The sequence below is a fragment of the Ambystoma mexicanum genome, chromosome 7p (genome assembly GCF_040938575.1).
Source record: "Ambystoma mexicanum isolate Mex_15411 chromosome 7p, UKY_AmexF1_1, whole genome shotgun sequence".
NCBI lineage: Eukaryota > Metazoa > Chordata > Amphibia > Caudata > Ambystomatidae > Ambystoma > Ambystoma mexicanum.
The window spans coordinates 934,765,117-934,785,837 of record NC_090939.1 but is presented as its reverse complement, the minus strand read 5'-3'; the positions used below and the strand labels follow the sequence as shown (position 1 = coordinate 934,785,837).

Genomic DNA, 20,721 nt, shown 5'->3' with positions numbered 1-20,721 from the left:
GAATACTTTGCTGCAACAATTTCCAAAATTAGAGACTCCCTCCTGACCATTCTCACACATACTCCTCCTACATTCTACACTCTGCATTCCCTACCATCACCCTATGCCTCTATTTCCCACTTTAGCCGCACTAATACTGAAGAGGTCCTATCTCTACTGATGAAGACTAACTACTCTTGTGCCCCATCAGACCCTCTTACTCCTCAGCTAGTCAAGTCTATTGCCCCTTTTGTGGCCTTTCACCTCACTGAACTCTTCAACCTGTCCTTATAGTCCGCTTGCTTTTCCTCTATGTTGTAAACGGCCACCGTCATCCCTCTCCTAAAAAAGCAAGGGGCTGACCCAAAATTACCGGCTAACTTTCGCCCTGTGTCTCTGCTTCCACACTACTCTAAAGTGCTTGAAAGGGTTGTGTTCAACCGTCTTAGACATTTCTTAGAGATCCACAACCTTCAAGACCCCTACAAGCAGGTTTTCACTCCTGTCACTCCACAGAAACAGCTCTCGTGAATGTCTCCAACTTCATCTCCTCTGCTAAGCACTCCAACCTATTCTCTTTCCCAATTCTCCTTGACATGTCCACTGCCTTTGAAACTGTCCATCACTCTGATCTCCTTAATACTCCCTTTCTTCTTGGGATTCGTGATCAAGCCCTTGTCTGTATTGAATCCTACCTGGCATCTTGTCAATTCTCTGTCTCCTGGAGAAACAACACCTCTCAACTCACTCCTCTAACTGTTGGTGACTCTGTTTTAGGTCCTCCTCTCCTCTTAACACTCTACACCTCTGCTCATGGGGCCCAAATCTCCTGCTTTGGATTGTCCTACCGACTCTTTGCGGATGACACTCAAATCTTCTTATTTCCTAAACCCTCCTCTGATCTCTCTATCAACATTTCCAACTGTCTCTCTGCCAATAAATAGTGGATGGCTTCGCACTCTCTGATGTTGAACTCAACCAAAACAGAGGTGCTCTTCTTCCCAGCCAAAATACTCTCTCTTTCTCATCTCTTTCCCCTGCTTATCTAGTTCACACCTGACACTCGCCCCTACTCTTCTTAGGAAAATCAGACACTTCCTTCCTTTCAACACAGCCAAGCACCTCTTAACCACTCTTGTATTCTCTAAACTGGACTACTATGCCAGCATTCTCTTTGGTCTCCCCAACTATGCTTTCTGTCCCCCCGACAATATCATTAACAATCATCAACTTTTATTCGGCTTTAAAAACCATCAAGTAAAAACACATTCTAAAAAACATAATTCATATATAAAAATACAATTTCTGGGAAATATACATATTACAAATGATTTTCAAACTTTAAAATTTTAAGATTAACATATCATTTTTTTTAAAAACAGTGGTTTAACATATTTCCATAAGTTGGACAGTTTTCACACAAACAGTTGTGACTTGGAGTCACTTTATGTCATATGATCTCGGTTTTTCAGGATATGTTAACTGTGTAAATAATGGGCAGTTGCGAATACTACGTGAGGTATTACAGAATGCTTACATAATTTCAGCGCAACCGTTGTTGCGTAAATTCCTACTGTTTTGAAAACTGGGCACAGGTAAAGACATCTAAATTTGAGGGGCATTGCACAAATCAGAAGAAAGTGTGTTACTGTTTAATTTTCTGGTCTGCAAAACCAGCATTCTCCAATCTCAAAGCTTCACTGCACTTTTATGAATGATGCCAAAGGCAATATTCCTAACCTGAATCGTACATACATTGCTCTTTCAAACAGAGGATTGAATAAACCTAAGTTACATTTAAATCCTATCCCTATTTTATGTAGTAAATAGTCTGTGCCCAATTTTAACCGGTTTGCTGCTTCAACCAGATGGTCTCTTGATCTTACATCAGAAGCTTTCATTAGTCTCGAGCGAGTTGGGCCATTCACACTCAGGGGATCTCCCACGCTTCGATCTCACCTAGAATCGTAAGAGTATCCTTTACATGTTTCACCCATCCTGGGCTTTTTCCTCCCTCCAAAGAGATAAGGTGACTCAAGGACTCTCTTTGTTTCTCTAGGCCCTTTGTGCACCATAATCTCACACAGTACAAGACTGGTTTTAGTGTCATGGATTTGTCCACTGGCAGAACATCCAATGCTAGGCACCTGAGTGCTGATGGGGCCCTCAGTGGGAGCAATAATAGATGTTTAAAAAATGTACATTCCAAAATGTCCAGTTCCCTTGTGTCCCCGCATCCCCAAATGTATGCTCCATATGCTGAGGCTGGCAGGGCCTGTTTTTTATACAGATCCAATGCGGAAGTGACGGCACCGCTCCGATGTTTGTTACATAAGGATTCGGTGGCCCCACATGTTTGCTGAGGTTTATAAAAGACTTTTCTTCCTGCGCCGACCACCCCCCATTTTCCTGGAACCTGACTCCTAAATAATCAAACAACCTAACTTGTACCAGTTTTGTTCCATTTATTTCCAATGATAGGGAGCCGTGTTTTGGTCTGAAGACCATTACCTTTGTCTTCCCTATATTTACCTCCATTTGGAGTCCTCACATTTCCTCTTGAAGCCACTCAGAGTGGTTTTCAGGCCTTGTGGCGAGGTCGCCAAGATCACTACATCATCGGCGTCGAAGAGGGCTTGATATTTTTCTATGCCCAACTTGGGAAAGTCCAAACAGCCCGATAGGAGTGCATCTATTACTTCTTGTATGTAGACACAAACCAATAGCGGGGCTAGCACACCTCCCTGCCTTATGCCCTTCTCTATCTACATTAAAGGGGCCAGTTAACTCGCCTCCGAGCTGAACTGAACTACGGCGTGATTCTTGGAGTAGAGCTGTTGGATAAATGAGATCAGATGTCTGGGGGCTTTCCTTGAACGTAAGATTTGCCATTGAAACTTTCTGGAAACCCTATCAAAAGCAGTTCATAGGTGCAGAAATACTGCATGTAATTTGACTTTTAATAACACTGTATGCTTTTGGATCAGAAGGCACAGACTAAAACACAGATCTGCAGTCCCCTTATTCTTCTGAAATCCTGCCTGTAAGTTAGTTATTATGTGTTTTGTGTCTACCCACTCTGGGAGCTAACTTAATATAACTTTCCAAAATATTTTTGGGAAATTAACCAGCACGGGGATCGGACAGTAGTTTTCCCGAGATACTCTGCCTCCTTTCTTGAATATCGGGACAATCAATGAATTTTTCCACAAGGAGGACACCTTTCTTAATCTAATGATGGCATTAACGACTTTACACAAGACGGGCGCACAGATGCTCATTTCATAGTTTAGTTAAGATTAATTTAGTTTATTTCTTGTGTAGCGCAAGATGCCCGCAGGCCTCAGTGCGCTGACAACAGAACATACATCAATACGAACATCACATATATAAATCAAACAGCATGATTAGCCAACACAAAATCAGTAAAGAAAAAAGTAAAAAGCAGAAAATCACTCTGCTGTCATAAAGAAAGAAAAAGTCAGTTCAAAATAAGTCTCAGTTTGGTAGGAGAGGACATGTTCAACAAACGTTTGCTTAGTTTCAGAAACAAAGGGAGGTTACTTTGACCGCAACCTATAACTATACAAAGTGTGTTATCTGTTATACACCAATTGCTAATCTGTACCCTACGCAGGACCCTTAGGTCCTGAGCACTAACAGAGTTTTGGCCTACTCTCTGATGTTCAATTTGGATCAGCAATCCTTGCCATATGAGATTTTTTTCTGCAAATATCCTTCGTAGATGAGAGAATAGGTGATGTATTCAACAAAATCCCTGGGCTAACAGGTTTTCCTGCTGGTAAGATAGCAACACTAAGAGTTTTTACATCCAATCCGGGGGTACCTTGTTTGTTGAGTCTGCTGACACCCCAAGTCCAAAGAGCCCCGTAGCTGAGTACCAACACCAGAAAACTCTTGGCAATATGGGTGAGCCCGATTCAAGGAATTATCAGTTTGTCAGGACTTATCCACAGCCAAATGATTTACCGTAGGAGCTCCTGTGACCAAAGAGTCAATCCAGGCATGCAGTTGTAATGCACTTGTATATGCATCAAGATCCCGAATGAAGCGCTCCTTAATATGTAACCATGTCCTTGAGTTGATTAATCATCATCCACACCCTTCAACATCATAGGGGGCTGCTCCAAGGTATCTAAGATCTCCTCCTCTGTCTTTTTCAAAGGAGTCTGCAATATTAAAATAGGGACAAGCGGAGACCTTTCGGCAGCACTAGTTGTATTTCCAACCAGCAATACCCAAGCAGCACTTACAGGGTCAGTTTGAGCATGGGTCAATTTGTTCCCTGACGCCATAGTGGCAGAGACATTTCCCCTAACTAACCGCGACTCTGGCCCAGACACAAAAGGGCCTATAGCAGTACCCTCAGCTAAGCTCAGACCTACCTTGTGGTCGGCTTTATTGATGGAATGAGAGGAGTTATCCTGGAGTTGTTGTCTTCTGCGGGCGCTCCATGACTCAAGCAGTCCCTCTAGAGGACCCTACAACATCGGACATCCAGCAACCAGAATCCAGCATAGGGCCTTAGAGCTGTGTCAAGCCGCCCTGCCTCCAGACAGCCGACTCCAAAACGCTTCTTGAACTGAACCCCATCCAAATATAGGTCAGCTGGGACAAAATCTGGTCAGCTGCCTTGCCTCTTTTCTGGGATTTTAATGCTCTCTCAATATCCCTCACACTAACAGTGAAGTCTTCCATTCCTTGGTGCTGGCTCTTCGTATTGACTGTGTGAGAAACCAGAGGGTGTCTCACTGACTAGTCCCCGAGGATCTGTCATCCAGGTGGCCAGGACATGGCCATAGCTTTTGAATCCAGTTCCTGGGGGTGGACCAGTGTGGAAAAATCAGCTGGGTGAGGGGTCCTCGGGGAGTGGGAGTAGGACACCTGATGGCGAGGATAGGTAGGACAGCAGGGAACTTTAAGCCCCCCCCCTCCCTACATGAACACTACTACACAGACAACCCACTCTGGGAGAAAACAGGCTAGTACCTGAGCAATGTACCTGACCTGTCCCACTACCATGGCCCACACGGATAAAAGGCGGAGCACGAGAGCACACTCTGAGCGAGGCAAAGCACACAAAGGGGTAGTTCTTCCCAGGCAGCAGCTGAGCCGATGGAGAGAGACGGCAGACCGAGAAAGGAGAACAAGGAAGGAGATACCCTTGACCTTTTCGATAAGTGATCGTTATACTCTTAGGAACTTGAAAGCAGCACATGTAAGGCCAAGAAGGGAAACTGAAGAATCCTGCATTGTGTGTCCGAGATATCTGTGGCCCTCCTGCATGACTGGCGAAGTCGGGGAGGATCAGTAGCCGCAGTGGTATCTTCCTTGGCTCCGAGATCAAAACCGCAAGCAGAGAAATCAACACAGCCAGTGAAGAAACATCAAGGTCTCAGCCTGATCAAGAGAGACCTATTGTGAATTTATTGAACTGTGAAATAAGGAGATAGTGAGAGTGCAAGGTATGAGTCTGATCGAGAGAGAGGCATTGTGACTTTGTGTATCAAAGGGGTCTGAGCCCGGCTGAGGGAGACCCAGTGTGAACAGTGCACCCGAGACTTTGTAAGCGTGAGACTCCTGAAGAGAAAGGAACTTTGATGTTGTGTTTTGTATCCAAGGCATTCTACGAATGAGAGACTTTTGAACGGAAAGAGATTGTGTCGCAGAAGGCCCTGGTTTATATCCTGAACTGCATCCTCGTACTGGAGAAGCCAGAGTCGGTGCTCAGCTTGAGTGTGCCACCTTGCCCAGTGCTGAAAACGTGGGGAAGTGAAGCTAAATGTCCTGCTGTCGTGACATATATTCTCTTGAACACTCTTTTTTTTGCATACATCATTTTCCCGCACCATTTGTTTTTCGAATGGTAAGGATTGGCAAAAGGTTTTTTAGTATAGGCCCTTTTATTTTGACAGAGACTCCTCTAGGACTGCGTTATTTTTATTTGATGGTCGTAGCATGCTCCCATTCTTAGATTTAGGGTTAGATAGGCATTGAACCAACCCATTGAAGTTCAATAAACACCCTTGAACTGTGATCACTTATGTCTGTGTTCACTGTTTGATACCATGCCTTCCTTACAACTGGTAGCAATACACTCCTGGGCCTGATCACTATATAAGGCTACAGAAATGAGACATCTGTACCTCTGAGGTACTACAACAATTAAGATCCTGTTTATTAATACAACAATTAAGATCCTGTTTATTAACTTTGCTAACAGGACTCTCTTTGACCACCCTCACTTCACACCTACTTCCACGTACCATCACCAGGCTGTATGTCTGACGGTGCAAAACATGGCCAGATTTTAAATTCTGCTCCTGGTTCACAAATCTATCCAAGGAAGGCACCACCTATGTATCCCCATCTATCCAACTTTACAAGCCTTCTCGTTATCTCTGTTCTGCCTCCTTGGCTACCCTTGTAGCACCTCGCCCTCCCTTTGCTTTCTCTTGCTTCTGCTCTTTCTCTCTTCTTGCTCCACTTGGATGGAATTTTCTTCCCCGGACATTCCAGAAACAGTCCACACGATTTGTTCAAAACCATACTAAAAGCCTACCTCCTCACCTCTGAGTTACCCCCTTATCCTACCTCTCATCTGCCTTCTAGTTAACATTTTTCCCTCGCCTCTCCCCAGCCTCTGTCCCTCACTTTCTACTGCCTCCACTCTAGCACTTCATCCATCTTGATCACATCCCGAACACAACTGGTCTTACCGCCTATTCTGCACTGAAAAATGTCTAATGTTTCTTGTCCTTGATCTATGTATGTCCACCCATGTATTGTCCCAGGTGACTGTTCCATTTACTCACCCCCACAACCTGGTCAGAATGTCAATTGAACTCACCCCATTGTAAGAAGCTCACTGCTTCCTGTCAAATCTGATTTCTTATCTATTGTATGTTCTTTTGTGATCAAAAGAGCATTGATCCTGCAAATAAATAAATAAATAAATAACTGGAAACAGATCTTGTTGATCTTCATAAGCATAATGAAAACCTGGAAAATCACAGCAGGTGTAATAACATATGCTTAATTGACCTGCCTGAGTGAGCTGGGGGAGACAACCCTGGCGCTCATTTTGTCCCAGTGAGTAATTAGGCGCTGGAGAGCCGTTACATGTAGATATACATGTAGGCGGCTCCCCACTGCAAAATTCTGGTCATTTGCACGGTGCAACATTTACAATTACAATTAAACGCTACCTACCAGGTGACAAGTCCAACATAAAATTATTAGAAGAAAATCTAGAAATTCTTATTGAAGTAAGATAAGCCCTATGTAAAAGTAAAAACATAGTTTGTGTTAGAGTGGCAGCAGTAGAGTTTTATGAATCTTAATAAAAAATAATTTAACAAAAAAATAATAATGATATCCACATTTGTGTTAAAGTCATTTTATAGGTTTTACCCTTCCCTTACCTGCTTCCATTTTTGAATTACTGACTCCATTATCACTACCTTTTTGTGAGGTAATAAAAAGTTCCATATTTTTCTTAAGAAAATTAATAGTATAAAGATAATGGTGGGATTCAGTTCCCAGATATCAGACTTTGCCATACTGCTTTCATTCTTAATCAAGCAAAAAGTTGATTTCTGCATTACACTTACCTTCATTGCCAACTTGTCCTACTTCAGAGAAAGTGTTACTATTCCCTCAATCCAGAGTGGATACTTTTTACATGAGTAACTATTCCAAATTCCTGGAACCTGCTACCATCAAATTTAACACATCTATCATAGTTTGTATTTCGTCATATACAGAAAACTTTATATTGAAATATATGTTGCATAATCTCATTACATTGAAAGGGAAACCCATTTTCTGTAGGCTTTGACTTGGCAAAAGTATTATGTTTGAGTCCCAGTTGTTTACAGGAAAGGCTATATTGGGGTTTATGATTTTAAGGCTGCATTTGCCCTCCCCATCTCACCGTTACCCGAAACTACTGCACTACTTGATGCTATTATTGATAACGTGCCCATTCTCATGAGTGCTGAGGCTGTTCATGTGCATACCAGATTGTGTTTGATGAATCTACCTTTCTTCCTCTTATGTTCCACCCCCTTCCTTCATCCATCTCCTTCCCACTTGACCTATGCCTTATCCCAAGGCACGCAACCTTATGGTCAACTCCGATATCAAGCTCAACCTTCATCACTTTATCACCCAAACCACAACTGTGGCCAGGATAAATGTTAAATTCAAAAATGAAACAAAACCTTCCTTATTTTAAACTCCACCAAAACCCTAATTCTAACCCTGGAACTGAGCCATCTACACTACTGTGCCAGCCTACTTCTTGAACTTCCTCGCTACTTCTCTCTGGTCTACAAGATTCTCAATTTAGCAAACACACCTTCTAATATCTCCCCATTCTTCTCCTACCTCCAAACACTGCCTGTATGCTGGTTGGCTCTCTGTGGATTAAATTTCTCTTTAAAATACTTCTGCTTGTCTTTAAATCCCTGAATGGACTCGCTACTTAGCAAACACAATCTCTTGCAACAACCCCCTACAGCCCTCCATTCCTTCTCAATCCATAATCTTTCTCCCCCCATCCTCCTTGCACTCATTCTCGTTCTGCTCCCTCCAGATGACGCTTTGATGGAATTATATTCCCCTCCACATCAAAAGTCCACAATGATATACTCCTTCAAGTCCTCACTGAAGTTCTGCCTCCTCAATCTTATAGGGTGCTCTCTGCAACTATTACTACACGAAGCTGTGTCCCCAACCCTCCCGCTTCCCTCCGTTGGGTACATAGTGTAACCTGCCTGTGTTATGTCTGTCCTGCTTCTGGTATCTGTCCCATTACCACTCGATTTTCTACAGGTCGACAACCATCATTCCATCCCTATATTGTAATAAATGAATGCAGGATAGCCCCCTGTTTGTATTGCTTATGTAAGAGCTTCTGGTTGAAACACATGTGTCCTAATTACATAAATACAAATGCAACCCTTATTTGTGCTAGAGCAGGTCCTCAGTATAGTACAAAGCCTTTCTCATGGCTCCCAATCAGTTTCCTTTATTTGCACTATGGACATGCAGTAACTGAATTTAAACAAGAGATAGATAGCTATTATTTACACAACAGTTACAATCATTAAACAACAACTATTCATAAGACATATATAAGATTTAATTCAATTATGACATAAAAAAATTACAAATTTATCAAATTTCACTTTATAAAACAGTGTGTAAAAATACAATTCCCCTATTTGTGACAATCTTGGCCTAATTGGCTAAACATAGATCTCAATAGAGCAAGTTATTGGTCTCTAGATTGATATTGTCATTCACTTGACATGTGTGCATTATCAATGGTTACTACATAAGCCATTGTGATGTTCTCGACATGTTTCAGTTCTCTTCAGATGTATACGGAACTTTCTTCAGGAGTATTGTCACTTCATATAGTTAAAACATACAATATATACTTTAAGTTTATACTGCTGGCTGAAATTTCCTCCAGCTTTTGAAACATGTCGAGAACATCACAATGACTTATGTAGTAACCATTGATAACGCACAAATATCAAGTGAATGACAATATCAATCTAGAGACTATTATTTTAGCCTCGAAGACTACCAATAACTTGATCTATTGAGATCTATGTTTAGCCAATTAGGCCAAGATTGTCACAAATCGGGGAATTCTATTTTTATACTGTGCTTTATAAAGAGAATATTGATAAATTTGTAATCTTTTTATGCCATAATTGAATTAAATTGTATATATGTCTTATGAACAGTTGTTGTTTAATGATTGTAACTGTTGTGTAAATAATAGCTATCTATCTCTTGTTTAAATTAGTCTCTACTTCCCGGAATAAGATAGAGCTACCACCTTGGTGGTATTTTGGGAATACCTCTTAAATTTAGCATGCAGTAACTGAAACCATTATCACACATGGCCTCAAGATCACACCAACTCTCAAAGATGGTTCAATGATTTTTATTAAGTATTTTAGTTGGATCCAAAATAAGGGCTGTTCCTCTCTCTCTCTCTCTCGTCTTCCCTGGGTCTTCCACCAACATAGCCCCTACTTCACTAAATTCCATATTTGATGAAGGACAGGCACACATACCGGATGCCTACTGTATTTTTAATGATACAGATTCACAGCTGCAATGGTCCAAAGGGGGTTCTTCCCCATAAACATCAGCAAATCTTTATTATAGACACAAGAATGTCTGGTTAATTCGACTCATTTTGTTCACATGATTTCTTTTTTAAAAGCTGCCACAATTCCACCCTCTCCTTACCTCACCCCATTCCCTAATATAAAAATATATGTATGTTGTTCTTACAAACAACAGGAGTTGAACTATACATGTTTGAGGTAAATGTGGTTGATGAAACCACAGATTACTCTTTTTAGTTGTTCTGCACTTGACTTGTAGCCTCAAAGGCAAGCACTGTCTTTTAGAGTCCTTCACCGTTCCTGTACACAGGTTGGTCACATGGGATTAGCTATGTTACCTTTCAGACATTTCTGAGACATGATCTGTCGTTGTGACCCTTTCCCATACTCAGTGAAGAAATGTTTTGTACATAACTTCATATTTTTCAGATAAGGTACAGGGCACAGCTCAGGAATCTTGGTACAGAGACCGGGAATGCAAATGCTGCATCTGATGTACAAAAGCACACACGCCAGTCTTAGGTGTTAGTTTAACAATATGCAACTGTGTGCCTAATGCTGCATCTAATTAAAGTGACAAAACACCCCTAATGTTAGAGTATATTTTGATTGTTTCTGGTATGCCCTCCCATTCAGTGAGTGCTGCAGCTTGATAACCCCAAGAGATGGCATATTCCGCTATGCAGTGGCCATAAATCTACCAACCCGCCCAACCATGTCCATCAAAGCAACATTCCCGTCCCCCCAAGAGCCATGCTGGCCACTATCAGCAAATCCACAGCTATCAATTTTAAATGTTGGAAATAAAGTAGGAACACTGGCTAAGAAAAAAAACAAGAGTCACTAAACTGAAACTTGCATTCTCACTGTTATTCTGACCAAACTAACCTACTGCTCTGTGTGAAGAATCCTGCGCATCCCTCACTAAAACCCTGCCTAGAGTTTCCTCGCAGGTGGCCAGGAGAAGGCAGACGCTTCCTGATCCCAACCCTGTGGGTGGTGTACTGTGTGAGGATCACCTGGGTGGAGACAAGGCCCAGGTTGGTGAGGAGATTCAGTGGGATAAAACACGTTTTCCTCTGATAGGGAGATTCTTACCACTGTGCCAAAAGAGGTTATGGCTTATTGACATTTTAATGTCTCTCAACCTCATATTAAATCTAAGGTTGTGAACCCTAAGGTTGTAACATCAAAGCACACTATACCAAGAGGAAGACCCTTGGTGGTATTTAAAGATAAATGCCCTCCTCAATCCCAAGGATGCAAATACAAAGGATTGCGAACATGTTGTCTTCTCTAAAATATCTTCCTCTTTAAAAGTTAAAACCCACAGCCCCTCTGTTACAGCTATTAAGGGAATTCAGTCTACCCTTATAAAGAATAAAGAAGTGGAAAACCCTAACTTTGTTGAAAAGAACTACATGTCCCAGAATCCTAAAGGAACTGAGATGAGGAAGAGGGCTGAAGAAGCATGTAGATGTAGTATTCAGGCAATTAAGCCTAATAGCCATTGCAGGAGTCAGGCAATTGAAGCTAATGGCTCACACCTATTGATCGATCTGTGAAGAATAATAGGCTCCAGCAGGAAAGCAGGAGAAGAAGCTGGAGCATGAGTTGGAAGGCTGGCATTAGTAGTAATAGAGGATAAGCACAAGGCTGGCAAGTTAGGAGGACGTTGGAGCACAGAAGGGACTCTGGAACGTGGAGACAGCAGATTTCACCTACAAGTTCTGAGAGTGTGATGTGTTTCCAAAACCTGCATTGCATAGGCTGGGCAGCGGAAGACGTGCTGGAAGTGAAGTTTTCCCCATGTGCTGAGTTTCTGTGATTGCAGAGCTCTGACCATGCAGGAGTCAAGGCCAGAAGCAGAAGGCACGCTGAGGGGCTAGGGAGAAAAAGGAACTCCCAATTAAAGTGGCCCAACCAGAGACACCCGTGCTGGAGAAGGGTGTGGGTCCCAAGTGAGCCAGAAGTAGTAGCAGTGGTCGAGGAAGTCGGGGAAGCAGAGCAACCCACAACCGCAGTGTCCCTGAAGCCAGTGAGTGAAGCCCACCGTTCAGATTCACTCCACAAGCCTTGTCGGTAACTGTAGCCAGCTCCGGAACAACTCGCATAACGTTTAAAGAGAGGAAAAGTTGTTAGATAACTTTAAACTGTCTGTTAACAACAGAATTGTAGAACTCGCGTTTGTTCTGAAAGCTGTAATATTCGCATGAGAAGTGTAGAGCGATTACATCCAATGTTCAACTCTGTTCATTTTGAGAAGTGGTTGTGTGTCCATAATTGTGAAGAAGGAACGCTTGTTAAATCCATTCTGAATATCTAACATTGACGTTCTACAAGAGTTACAATTAATACCAAGTGAAAACAGCATCAAAGGAAGGTCGTGTGCGGCCAATTGCATTTCCCAAAGGAAGTCTGAAGTTGTCTCATTTACCGTTATATAGGAATACAATTCTATTCAACACTTTATGTTTAATAATCTATCTTAAAGTGTGGGCGTGTGTCCCCAATTATGTTTTCACTTTGAAGAATGAACCTTGTATTGTTTCCAGAATTGACATTCTTTATTTTTCCAAGAAGTTAGGAGTACACAATACTGAAGAGAAGAACAAGCAGTACCCAAGCCAAAATGCAATCCCTTTCCATAGTGAACCCAGTCTTGTTAAAAGCTATCTACCGACTCTAAAATGAGGATATCTAAAGTCGTCAACAGTCCAAAAGCCGAAGACATCAGTGTGGCATTGTTACCTGAAGCTGAAAGAGTGGCACTACGGTTACCCATCTGGGTAATTGCTGGAGCAGAAGAGGTGCGAGTAAAGCTGGGGAAGTGGAGTTGGGTATAAAGAATATTCAGAAGTTAACCTGTAATGATAAAGACTGCTGAACCTGAGAGGAAGTACGTCTTGTGGGAAAAGCAGGTTATCCTTGGGGCAGTCAGACAGACGTAAGAGGCAAAGAGGCTGCCCCCTTTTAGAAAGTAATTGAAGGGGAGAGTACCTTGCCAACCTGAAGAGGTCGAAGTGTCTTGTCAATACATGCCTAATAATTCTAAAGTACTGAACAATTGTAATAATATTCTTTTGGCACTCAGACAGACGGAAGCGGCTAAGAGGCTGCCCCTTTTCGAAAGTTACTGAAGGGAAGAGTGCCTTGCATACATGAAGAGGTTGAAGTGTCTGGTCAGACTTTGCCTGACAATTCAGAAGTGCAAAGCAGTGGTAGAAGTACCTGGACTGTGGTGGTGGTATACAATGTTGTCAGCAGATGTCACATTGAAGAGGTTTGAAGTAGTGACATACTGTGGGACAAGGCTAAATGTTCTCACAGTAACAACAGTAGAAGGGTGGTTGTTAAAAGGGAAGAAGCAACCGAAAGAGAAGCATGCTGACAAATATACCAAATATAATGGAGAAATCCTAACCAATTGCTGAAAGTAAATATTACATATTCTTTTGAACTGTGTCAAATACTATTGAAGAGAAGACAATTTATCTTCATATCCAGGATTACCATTGGTACTATTTTCTTTACTGTAATTGGAAGGGGATCTTTTCAACCAATATCAAGGACTTGTTGCCAGTGGATTTTTGTTTGATTAACTTTTGCTTTGACTTGGAAGTGATAAGAACTGGTTCAAGGCTTCTCTTTTTCTTTGAAAATGCTTGAAGTTGACTCTGAAGACTGGGGAAAGGATCTTACCCAGGGCAGCTGAAGATCATCCAAATATGGTTTAATATTGTTTATTATCTTGTGTTGCTTTATCATTTTTTATGTATGTTTGTTGTGATGGCCAGTTTACCCATGCTAGAGATTGTTCCCTTAGCCTTTAGACTAGGTAGGTAATTCCTCGAGCAAGGCTTTATTTGAAAACCTTTACTTTAATAAAATGTTAAACTATGAGAAAACTAGAAGCAGTTGTCTGCCTCACATTATTGACCCCTCCCATCTGGTAGCCCTTCCAAACCCATCTCCTAAAAGTCAAACCCCCACCATCAACGATCATAGATTCTGTCTGAGTCTTTGATTAGGGCAGTGATTGGCAACGATGGGTACTATGAGGTCAAGGTGGAGCAATGTTAACAAAAGGAAGGTGCTACTCATAACAGATGGAAGTACCCGTGTGAGGGGCAGATTAATGTCTAGTGTACATGTGTTGCTTTGCCAAAAGAGCATGGGGGTAGGAAGTGTGTGCCAGCACATCAGTTGCACTGTAATTCGGTCAAAATGAAGAACGGTGCTGAATGTGTTCCCGGCAGGGGTATGTGGAAGGTATATCAAAAAACGAATGAGCAAGGTCAGGTCAATCTCTGCTGAAGAGTAACCACTGCTACACCCTGAGTGGGTGACCCATTGTGTGGGTGGTCACAGAATTCTCATGAAACTGTTCTTCTGCACAAAAGGGTTTTATTTTGAAGTGCAGTGGTGTAGTAATACACTGGTATTTTTAAAAAAACATAGGACATTCACATTTGAGGACATACAAAGTGTAGTACCTAAGTATGAATGATCAAGTAGTCAATATTTGAGACATCTACTTGTACAGTTTGTTCATTCTCTATAGGTTCCTTGGGAAGGAAGCTAAGAGAATTCAGTGGAATCATAAACAGGTGGGGGGCCCATAGAGTGTGGGCACAATCAAGAGTTGAACAACAACATATAATACATGTCGACACGAAAGTGTTTCGGCCATTTTGCGTGGAGCTAAGTGAGCTCTAATGGTGTAGGCCTTCATCAGGACAGGAGTGTCTTTACGAGTGGAGGGTCCTATGTGGTCGAATCCGAGGAGCTTAGTGGCTCAGATTACACCATTAGAGCTCACCTAGTACATGAGACTTATATTTTCAACAATGTACTGTAAGTCCAATGCACTGTAGACAAATTAAAGTTTTTTCTCTGCACTTAATAAATGTTTTGGACTACTCCCATCAGCTCTTCAGAGGACATTCAATGGGTAGGAGTTATTGGAGTTGAAGTATCAATCATCTCAAAACCACAGGTACTATAGCATCTTACCTGACCCCAGTTTATATATAGTATGTGCACTAGTGTATGTAGAATATCAAAAGAACTGCATAGGCGAGAGTACGCATCTCATAAAAACATGAATTAATACGCACACTAATACCAATATAACAATAAGTACTGAAAACACTTTTTAGGGGTCATCAATTGATGAGTTTACCAGCCAAGTTTAAGAATTGATCCCCAATCTATCACTGGTGCACCAGGTAGGGTTTCAGCCATTTGAGTGTCTGTATGTCTGAAAGGACACTTATAACACACTCTTCTCGCCCTCACAGAATACTTGTCAGAAGGTGCAGATGTTTTCAGCTCTGCAGAATGGCAAAATGCCACCTAATAATGAAATGATAAACAGTCTTCCAAAAGTCTATGTATGATGTGCATCGATGAAAAATTGGGGTCAAAATAGTATAAAGATGTGTGGGTGATGTGGCCAATTGGCCAAAATAAAATGTACAGGCATTGTATGTTTTGAGTTAATTTATAGATTACAAAATTATCAATTTCAAAATAAAATGTACAGTTTTAAGATCATCTGGCTTAATTTCTGGGAACTATATAAGTAATGATTTCTTGTTTTCTGTGGTACTGTGGTGTACTACTTGGTGTTCTCTTCCTTCACTGCTCCGTCTCTATTAATTCCTTGTATCCGCCCTAGCTTGGCCTTTTTGAGTTCTATACTTTTAATGTCCTTTTTCTTATGTTGGAAATGTTATGTTTCATTTAGTAAATGAAAAATAAATAACATTTCAAATTACAAGAAAAATGCATGTAATGCTAACATGTTTACACCATCTTTAAACATTTTGAGTTAAGTCTACCCGAATGACAATGATACAAACATATTGAGCCTAATTATTATGGTGGTAAAAGAGAAACATGTGTTGTTTAAAGTACCACCCAATTTTAAACTAACACCCAAGTATAAGTTGTGGGTCACATGGGATCTTTTTGGCGTGGCATACATGGAAAGTACAGCACAGGGTAAAATATGGGTCATTTACCCCTCTGTTCAGGATTCATACAAGATTCCCAGTGTAGGTCGGCAGAACATTCCGTCTTACAGCCTGATGTGCTTTGCATCGATTAATGCAGTGGATCAAACTTGGACCGTATCCACTTCTGTGGGTCTCTCTGCTGTATTTTAATCGTTTTTGAGCTTAGAGTGGAAATAAAGTACAGGAATCCGTGAAGTCCATGGGTTCCTGTGTCATTAACTGCTGAGGTGGAAAATGCCCTTGGGTCACTACTGAATGTATGCATGGTGGTGGATCTGTAATCGAAGCAGCCATTAAAAAACAAGGCCACCATCATTACAGTAAGCCCCAAGTACTCTACCTGTATTTTCATGGCATAAAAAAGCAGGGACATCAATCTCTCAACCCACTTCAAAATCTGATCCAGCCAGAGACACTGCCGATTTCCCTGCATGAAGCGTCTGAAAAGATGTGCCCTTCAGTCAAGACACAGGGAGACCATGCTGGGGTGAGCGACTTCTTTACTCAAGTTTTAGGTACAGGGTTACAGGTAAGTACATTTAGTTAGAAAACATATAGAGACTAACCACCGAACCCTCTCAGTCCAGCAGCTGCCTTCCAACTGACACTCAGGAACACTCAAACACAAACACCCACTCAACATTCTAGAACCAGGCATTCCACATGCATTCCAAGCACACTAGCTCACATCATAGGGACAGAGAAGTAAGGACATAACAGTGGGGAAAACACTCAAAGTAGGTTGTTCACTCCGTGCTCCCACTCCATCCAGACATACCTGGGTCTCCTCATGTTTCACAGACTCTTGACCGTTTTACGACACTTTCAAAATGGGCCTGTCATTTTGAGGCTGATCCGCCCCCTTTACACGGTTGCTACAAAAACATGTTTTCACAGTTTGTCAGTTTGTAGCAATGCAAGGACCACATGACAGCATGTAAAAGATAGGAAAAGAGCACTGTTTTGGAAGTTCAAGACAACATGATGCAAAATGAGAAGTCAGTGTAATGTAAATAGCTGATTATCAGAATATCGGAAACGTATCAATAGATGCATGAAAATAGCCCTTAGTGGGCAGCGTAAAACAAGAGCCATCAATCACAGCTTGCAATGCTGGTTCCCTGTCTACATTCCCCCGCCCTAATTCACAGCTTCCATCTGGTGACCTTCTTGTAAGGACATTGAATACAGGGTTTTTGGATAGTTAAAGGGCCGCTCAGTTTACAGTCAAGGCGAATGTAATCCTAAAGTAATCCTAAACTGGCTAGAGAAGCTACATTAACAAATTTGCAAACTATGCCAGACATGGCCGACTAGATAACTGAAGACAAGACTATTGGAATAGTAAGCCTAGTGGATATGAAACTACCTGGCTGCCTATTCCCATAACACACAAAAGCGAACTGGAACATAAAAATGGATGAGAACAGTCTCATTAAACAGCTTCTCCACAAGACCTGCCTGATCCTGGAAAGTAACATTAAAGATCTTTAATCCAAGACTGAACATCCAAGCCAGAATGTGAAAGAAGACATGACACGGTTCGCTCATGTAAAGATTTTGATAGCCACAACTTTAAACTTTGTTGCTCAAACAAACAATATCAATGTGCAGTATAGCTCAGTGGCAAAGTGCTCGTTTAGGAAGCAAGACGACGCAGAGCAACACAGGTTTGAATCCCAGGTACGCGCTTAGAAACCTCTTCGGTATTAAGCGCGTTATAAAAAACAATGATACTTAATTATAATCAATACACTGAGGCAATGAGCCCCGAGGTAGCAGGCCCACCCTGAGGGTAACGGCACGCTGCCCAACTTAAGGGCCTGAGCGAAGCGAGGGTCCCTTAACGAGGGTGTGGGCCATAACCCACAGGGTGGACCCACCCACCGAGGGGCATAGCGCCATTAGCACCTGTGTAGTGCGCTACACGGGTGGTAAATGGTTTTACTTTTTTTTCAAAATTGTTTTCTCTCTGTAAACGGAACGCCTTGCGGCGTCCCATTCTCAGAGACAAAACACTAAGCCATGATGGCTGCCAGGGAATTGGAAGGCGGTGTTCCAGAAGGAGCCCCTCTTCTATTTCCATGGTGGCTACACAGGAAAGGGAGCCGCAATCAGGTAAGTGAGATAGGGGAGGGAGAGGGAATCAAAACAAAAAATGGGGTTGGTGGGGGGAAGATGGCGGGCGGGGGTGCCAGCCATCAGGCGAATTGGAACGTGGGCTTTCACTGGTAGTGTCAGCCCATGTTCCTAGCCACCAGATTGGCGGGCTCCCGCACAAAGGGTGCTAATGTCTGATAAATAATGATTTTTGATCCTCATATTCAATTGACTTATGTGGAAATCATCAAGCACATATCAATGTGTTCTGTTCGGAAAATCATTAAATATAACTATAGTTTTGCCACGTTTGCTGCTAATCTTTCACACTAAAAGAAGGAGGGTTAGGGAACATTATGCAAGTCAGATCATCCATTCAGTGACCGTTTCAAACTATAAGCACTTTAAAGTATTTGCCAACAGGATGTTGCCTTGAGTTGTGATGTAACAAATGACCCTGCTAGTGCCATTGGGACATAAATGTGTAAGTGCCCTAAAAAGGTGGTCTTATTTTTCCACAAGATCTATCAAGACATCCTAAATTGTGGAAGGGTGTTAACACCAAACTGTTTGGGGCTGGGCACCCAAACGGTTAATAAGGGCTTATTTTAAGGTTATGAAACCAAGGCTTCAACTTGTTTTATAGGGGTATTTTTGCTTCCTTTTTATAAATTTTATGGAAGCCCAGTTTGGTCCAGACTAATAATTTTTCACTGAGTTGGTTTTCAGTGCTATGTTGAGGCTTCAGGATTTCTTACTATAGACTAGCAGCCACAATAACCTTTGCTGCAATAAGAATTAAAAATATAGCAATGAGGAAGAATTTGTTTCCAACAACTTGACAAAATCACCTGCTGCCAAGACAATCTACATGTGAAGATTCATGATATGCTTCAGTTCACTTTATAGAGGTCTGAAAAGAAAATGTAATAACATCCTTGAACATTGATAGGTTTCACAACACAAGGCAACATGCCCCATTCTAGCACTATGAAGCTAGGAAGATCTCTAGAGCATTGGGATGAAGAGTGAGGCTGTTTCATAGCGCCGCCATAGCCACTTTTTCTGTTAATCTCTTTGCACAGCCAATGTTACAAGAATGATGGCGCATGGGATTGCAGCAGGAAGGACTAAACGCTATAGTTGCTTACCTGCATGAGTGAAGCCATGGAGGAGCATCTGGGCTGAACGTCAGACAGAATACAAAATATATATGTGTATACAAAGAGAACCATGGGAGGTACACAAATGGCGACAAGAGCATACAAACTCTAGATAGTCAAACATCAAAACATAGAAGCAGAGCATTATCGCACACCTCTTGCAGAATGCAGAAAAAGGACAGACGCACAAGAGGTGCAATAATGGCATTCTATTCCATGGTCAGGATCACTCTGCTGCTAGTACCGAACAGATATGCAATTAGGAAGTCCATTCTCATATTTGATTTGATTACAGAGAATGTGAACATTTACACAACACAAAACCCTTCTGCAGCTCTTTAGCAAGTACTTTCCCCACAGAATCAAGATATTGACAGAAGCCCTGGGTACAGACATTTCCACCGAGGACCTGATGGAGGGCATGGAAGATTAACATGCGGAAATTGATGCTGCAACCACGGAGTCATGCACGATGTCTGTAACCCTCAGGGTCATCATAGCGGGCTAGGCTGAAGGTGTTCGTGCTTTGCAGCCAGATGAAATAGCAAATACCTAACACATGTCCAGCAAGCTTGGAATACTTCTAACAAACCAATAAACCTATATGCACATTTTATACACACATGTTTTGTCTAGTAGGTTTTACCTGCCTTAAATAAACATACTTACCATTGTTTGTTAGAAAAATGACCAAGCTTGGTTTATTGCATTGCTTATAATAAATGAGGCTATACGATGAAAATCTGGGAATATCCACTGAAGAAGCAAAATGTAAGCGCCACATTATGAGTATGCCAGTATTGATAAAAACTTGCAGTGCTTGGAAAAACCACCTGCTTTTATCCCCCTCCTCCAACCTGGTAATGCGGCTGGAGGAATTACTGCATGAAATAATTATTACTTCTTTATGAGGTGCAATGCCTACTAAATCAACTCTATTTTTAGATCCACCCAAGAGATGGAGGTATACATTTAAAAATCTTGCATGAAGTTTTGGGACCTTTTTTCCTATCCGGAAGGGAAATGCTTGTGAAAAACCTTTCCTATAGGGATGCCCAAAGGGGGTGAAAAGTGGATATCTCAGATACATACTTTCTCGCCACCTATGCCATGTTATGCACAAAAGAGTCTGAATTTTCTTTTTTGTGCCCTAAAACAAAATGAGGCCGGAAAATGATTCAAAATAAATTACAATACAAAGGATTTTGCTTTTTGGAAGTACTGCATGTGGTAATATCTAAACTCTGCACCCGTTAGCAATGTACCGCAGTATTCCCA

At 41.8% G+C, this 20,721-nt stretch overlaps 1 protein-coding gene across 2 annotated transcripts in view; it reads right to left on the bottom strand.

Moving 5' to 3' along the window:
- The window catches only part of IMPG2 (interphotoreceptor matrix proteoglycan 2), a 901,957-nt gene that overhangs the window by 489,122 nt on the left and 392,114 nt on the right, over positions 1 to 20,721 (bottom strand). The window contains exon 7 of one of the 2 annotated variants that reach the window (XM_069637266.1): positions 19,432 to 19,464. The exons of the other annotated variant lie outside the window; for it this stretch is intronic. Coding sequence (XP_069493367.1) covers positions 19,432 to 19,464 — 33 coding nt within the window. The remainder of the gene's footprint in view (positions 1 to 19,431; positions 19,465 to 20,721) is intronic. 2 annotated transcript variants of the gene reach the window in all.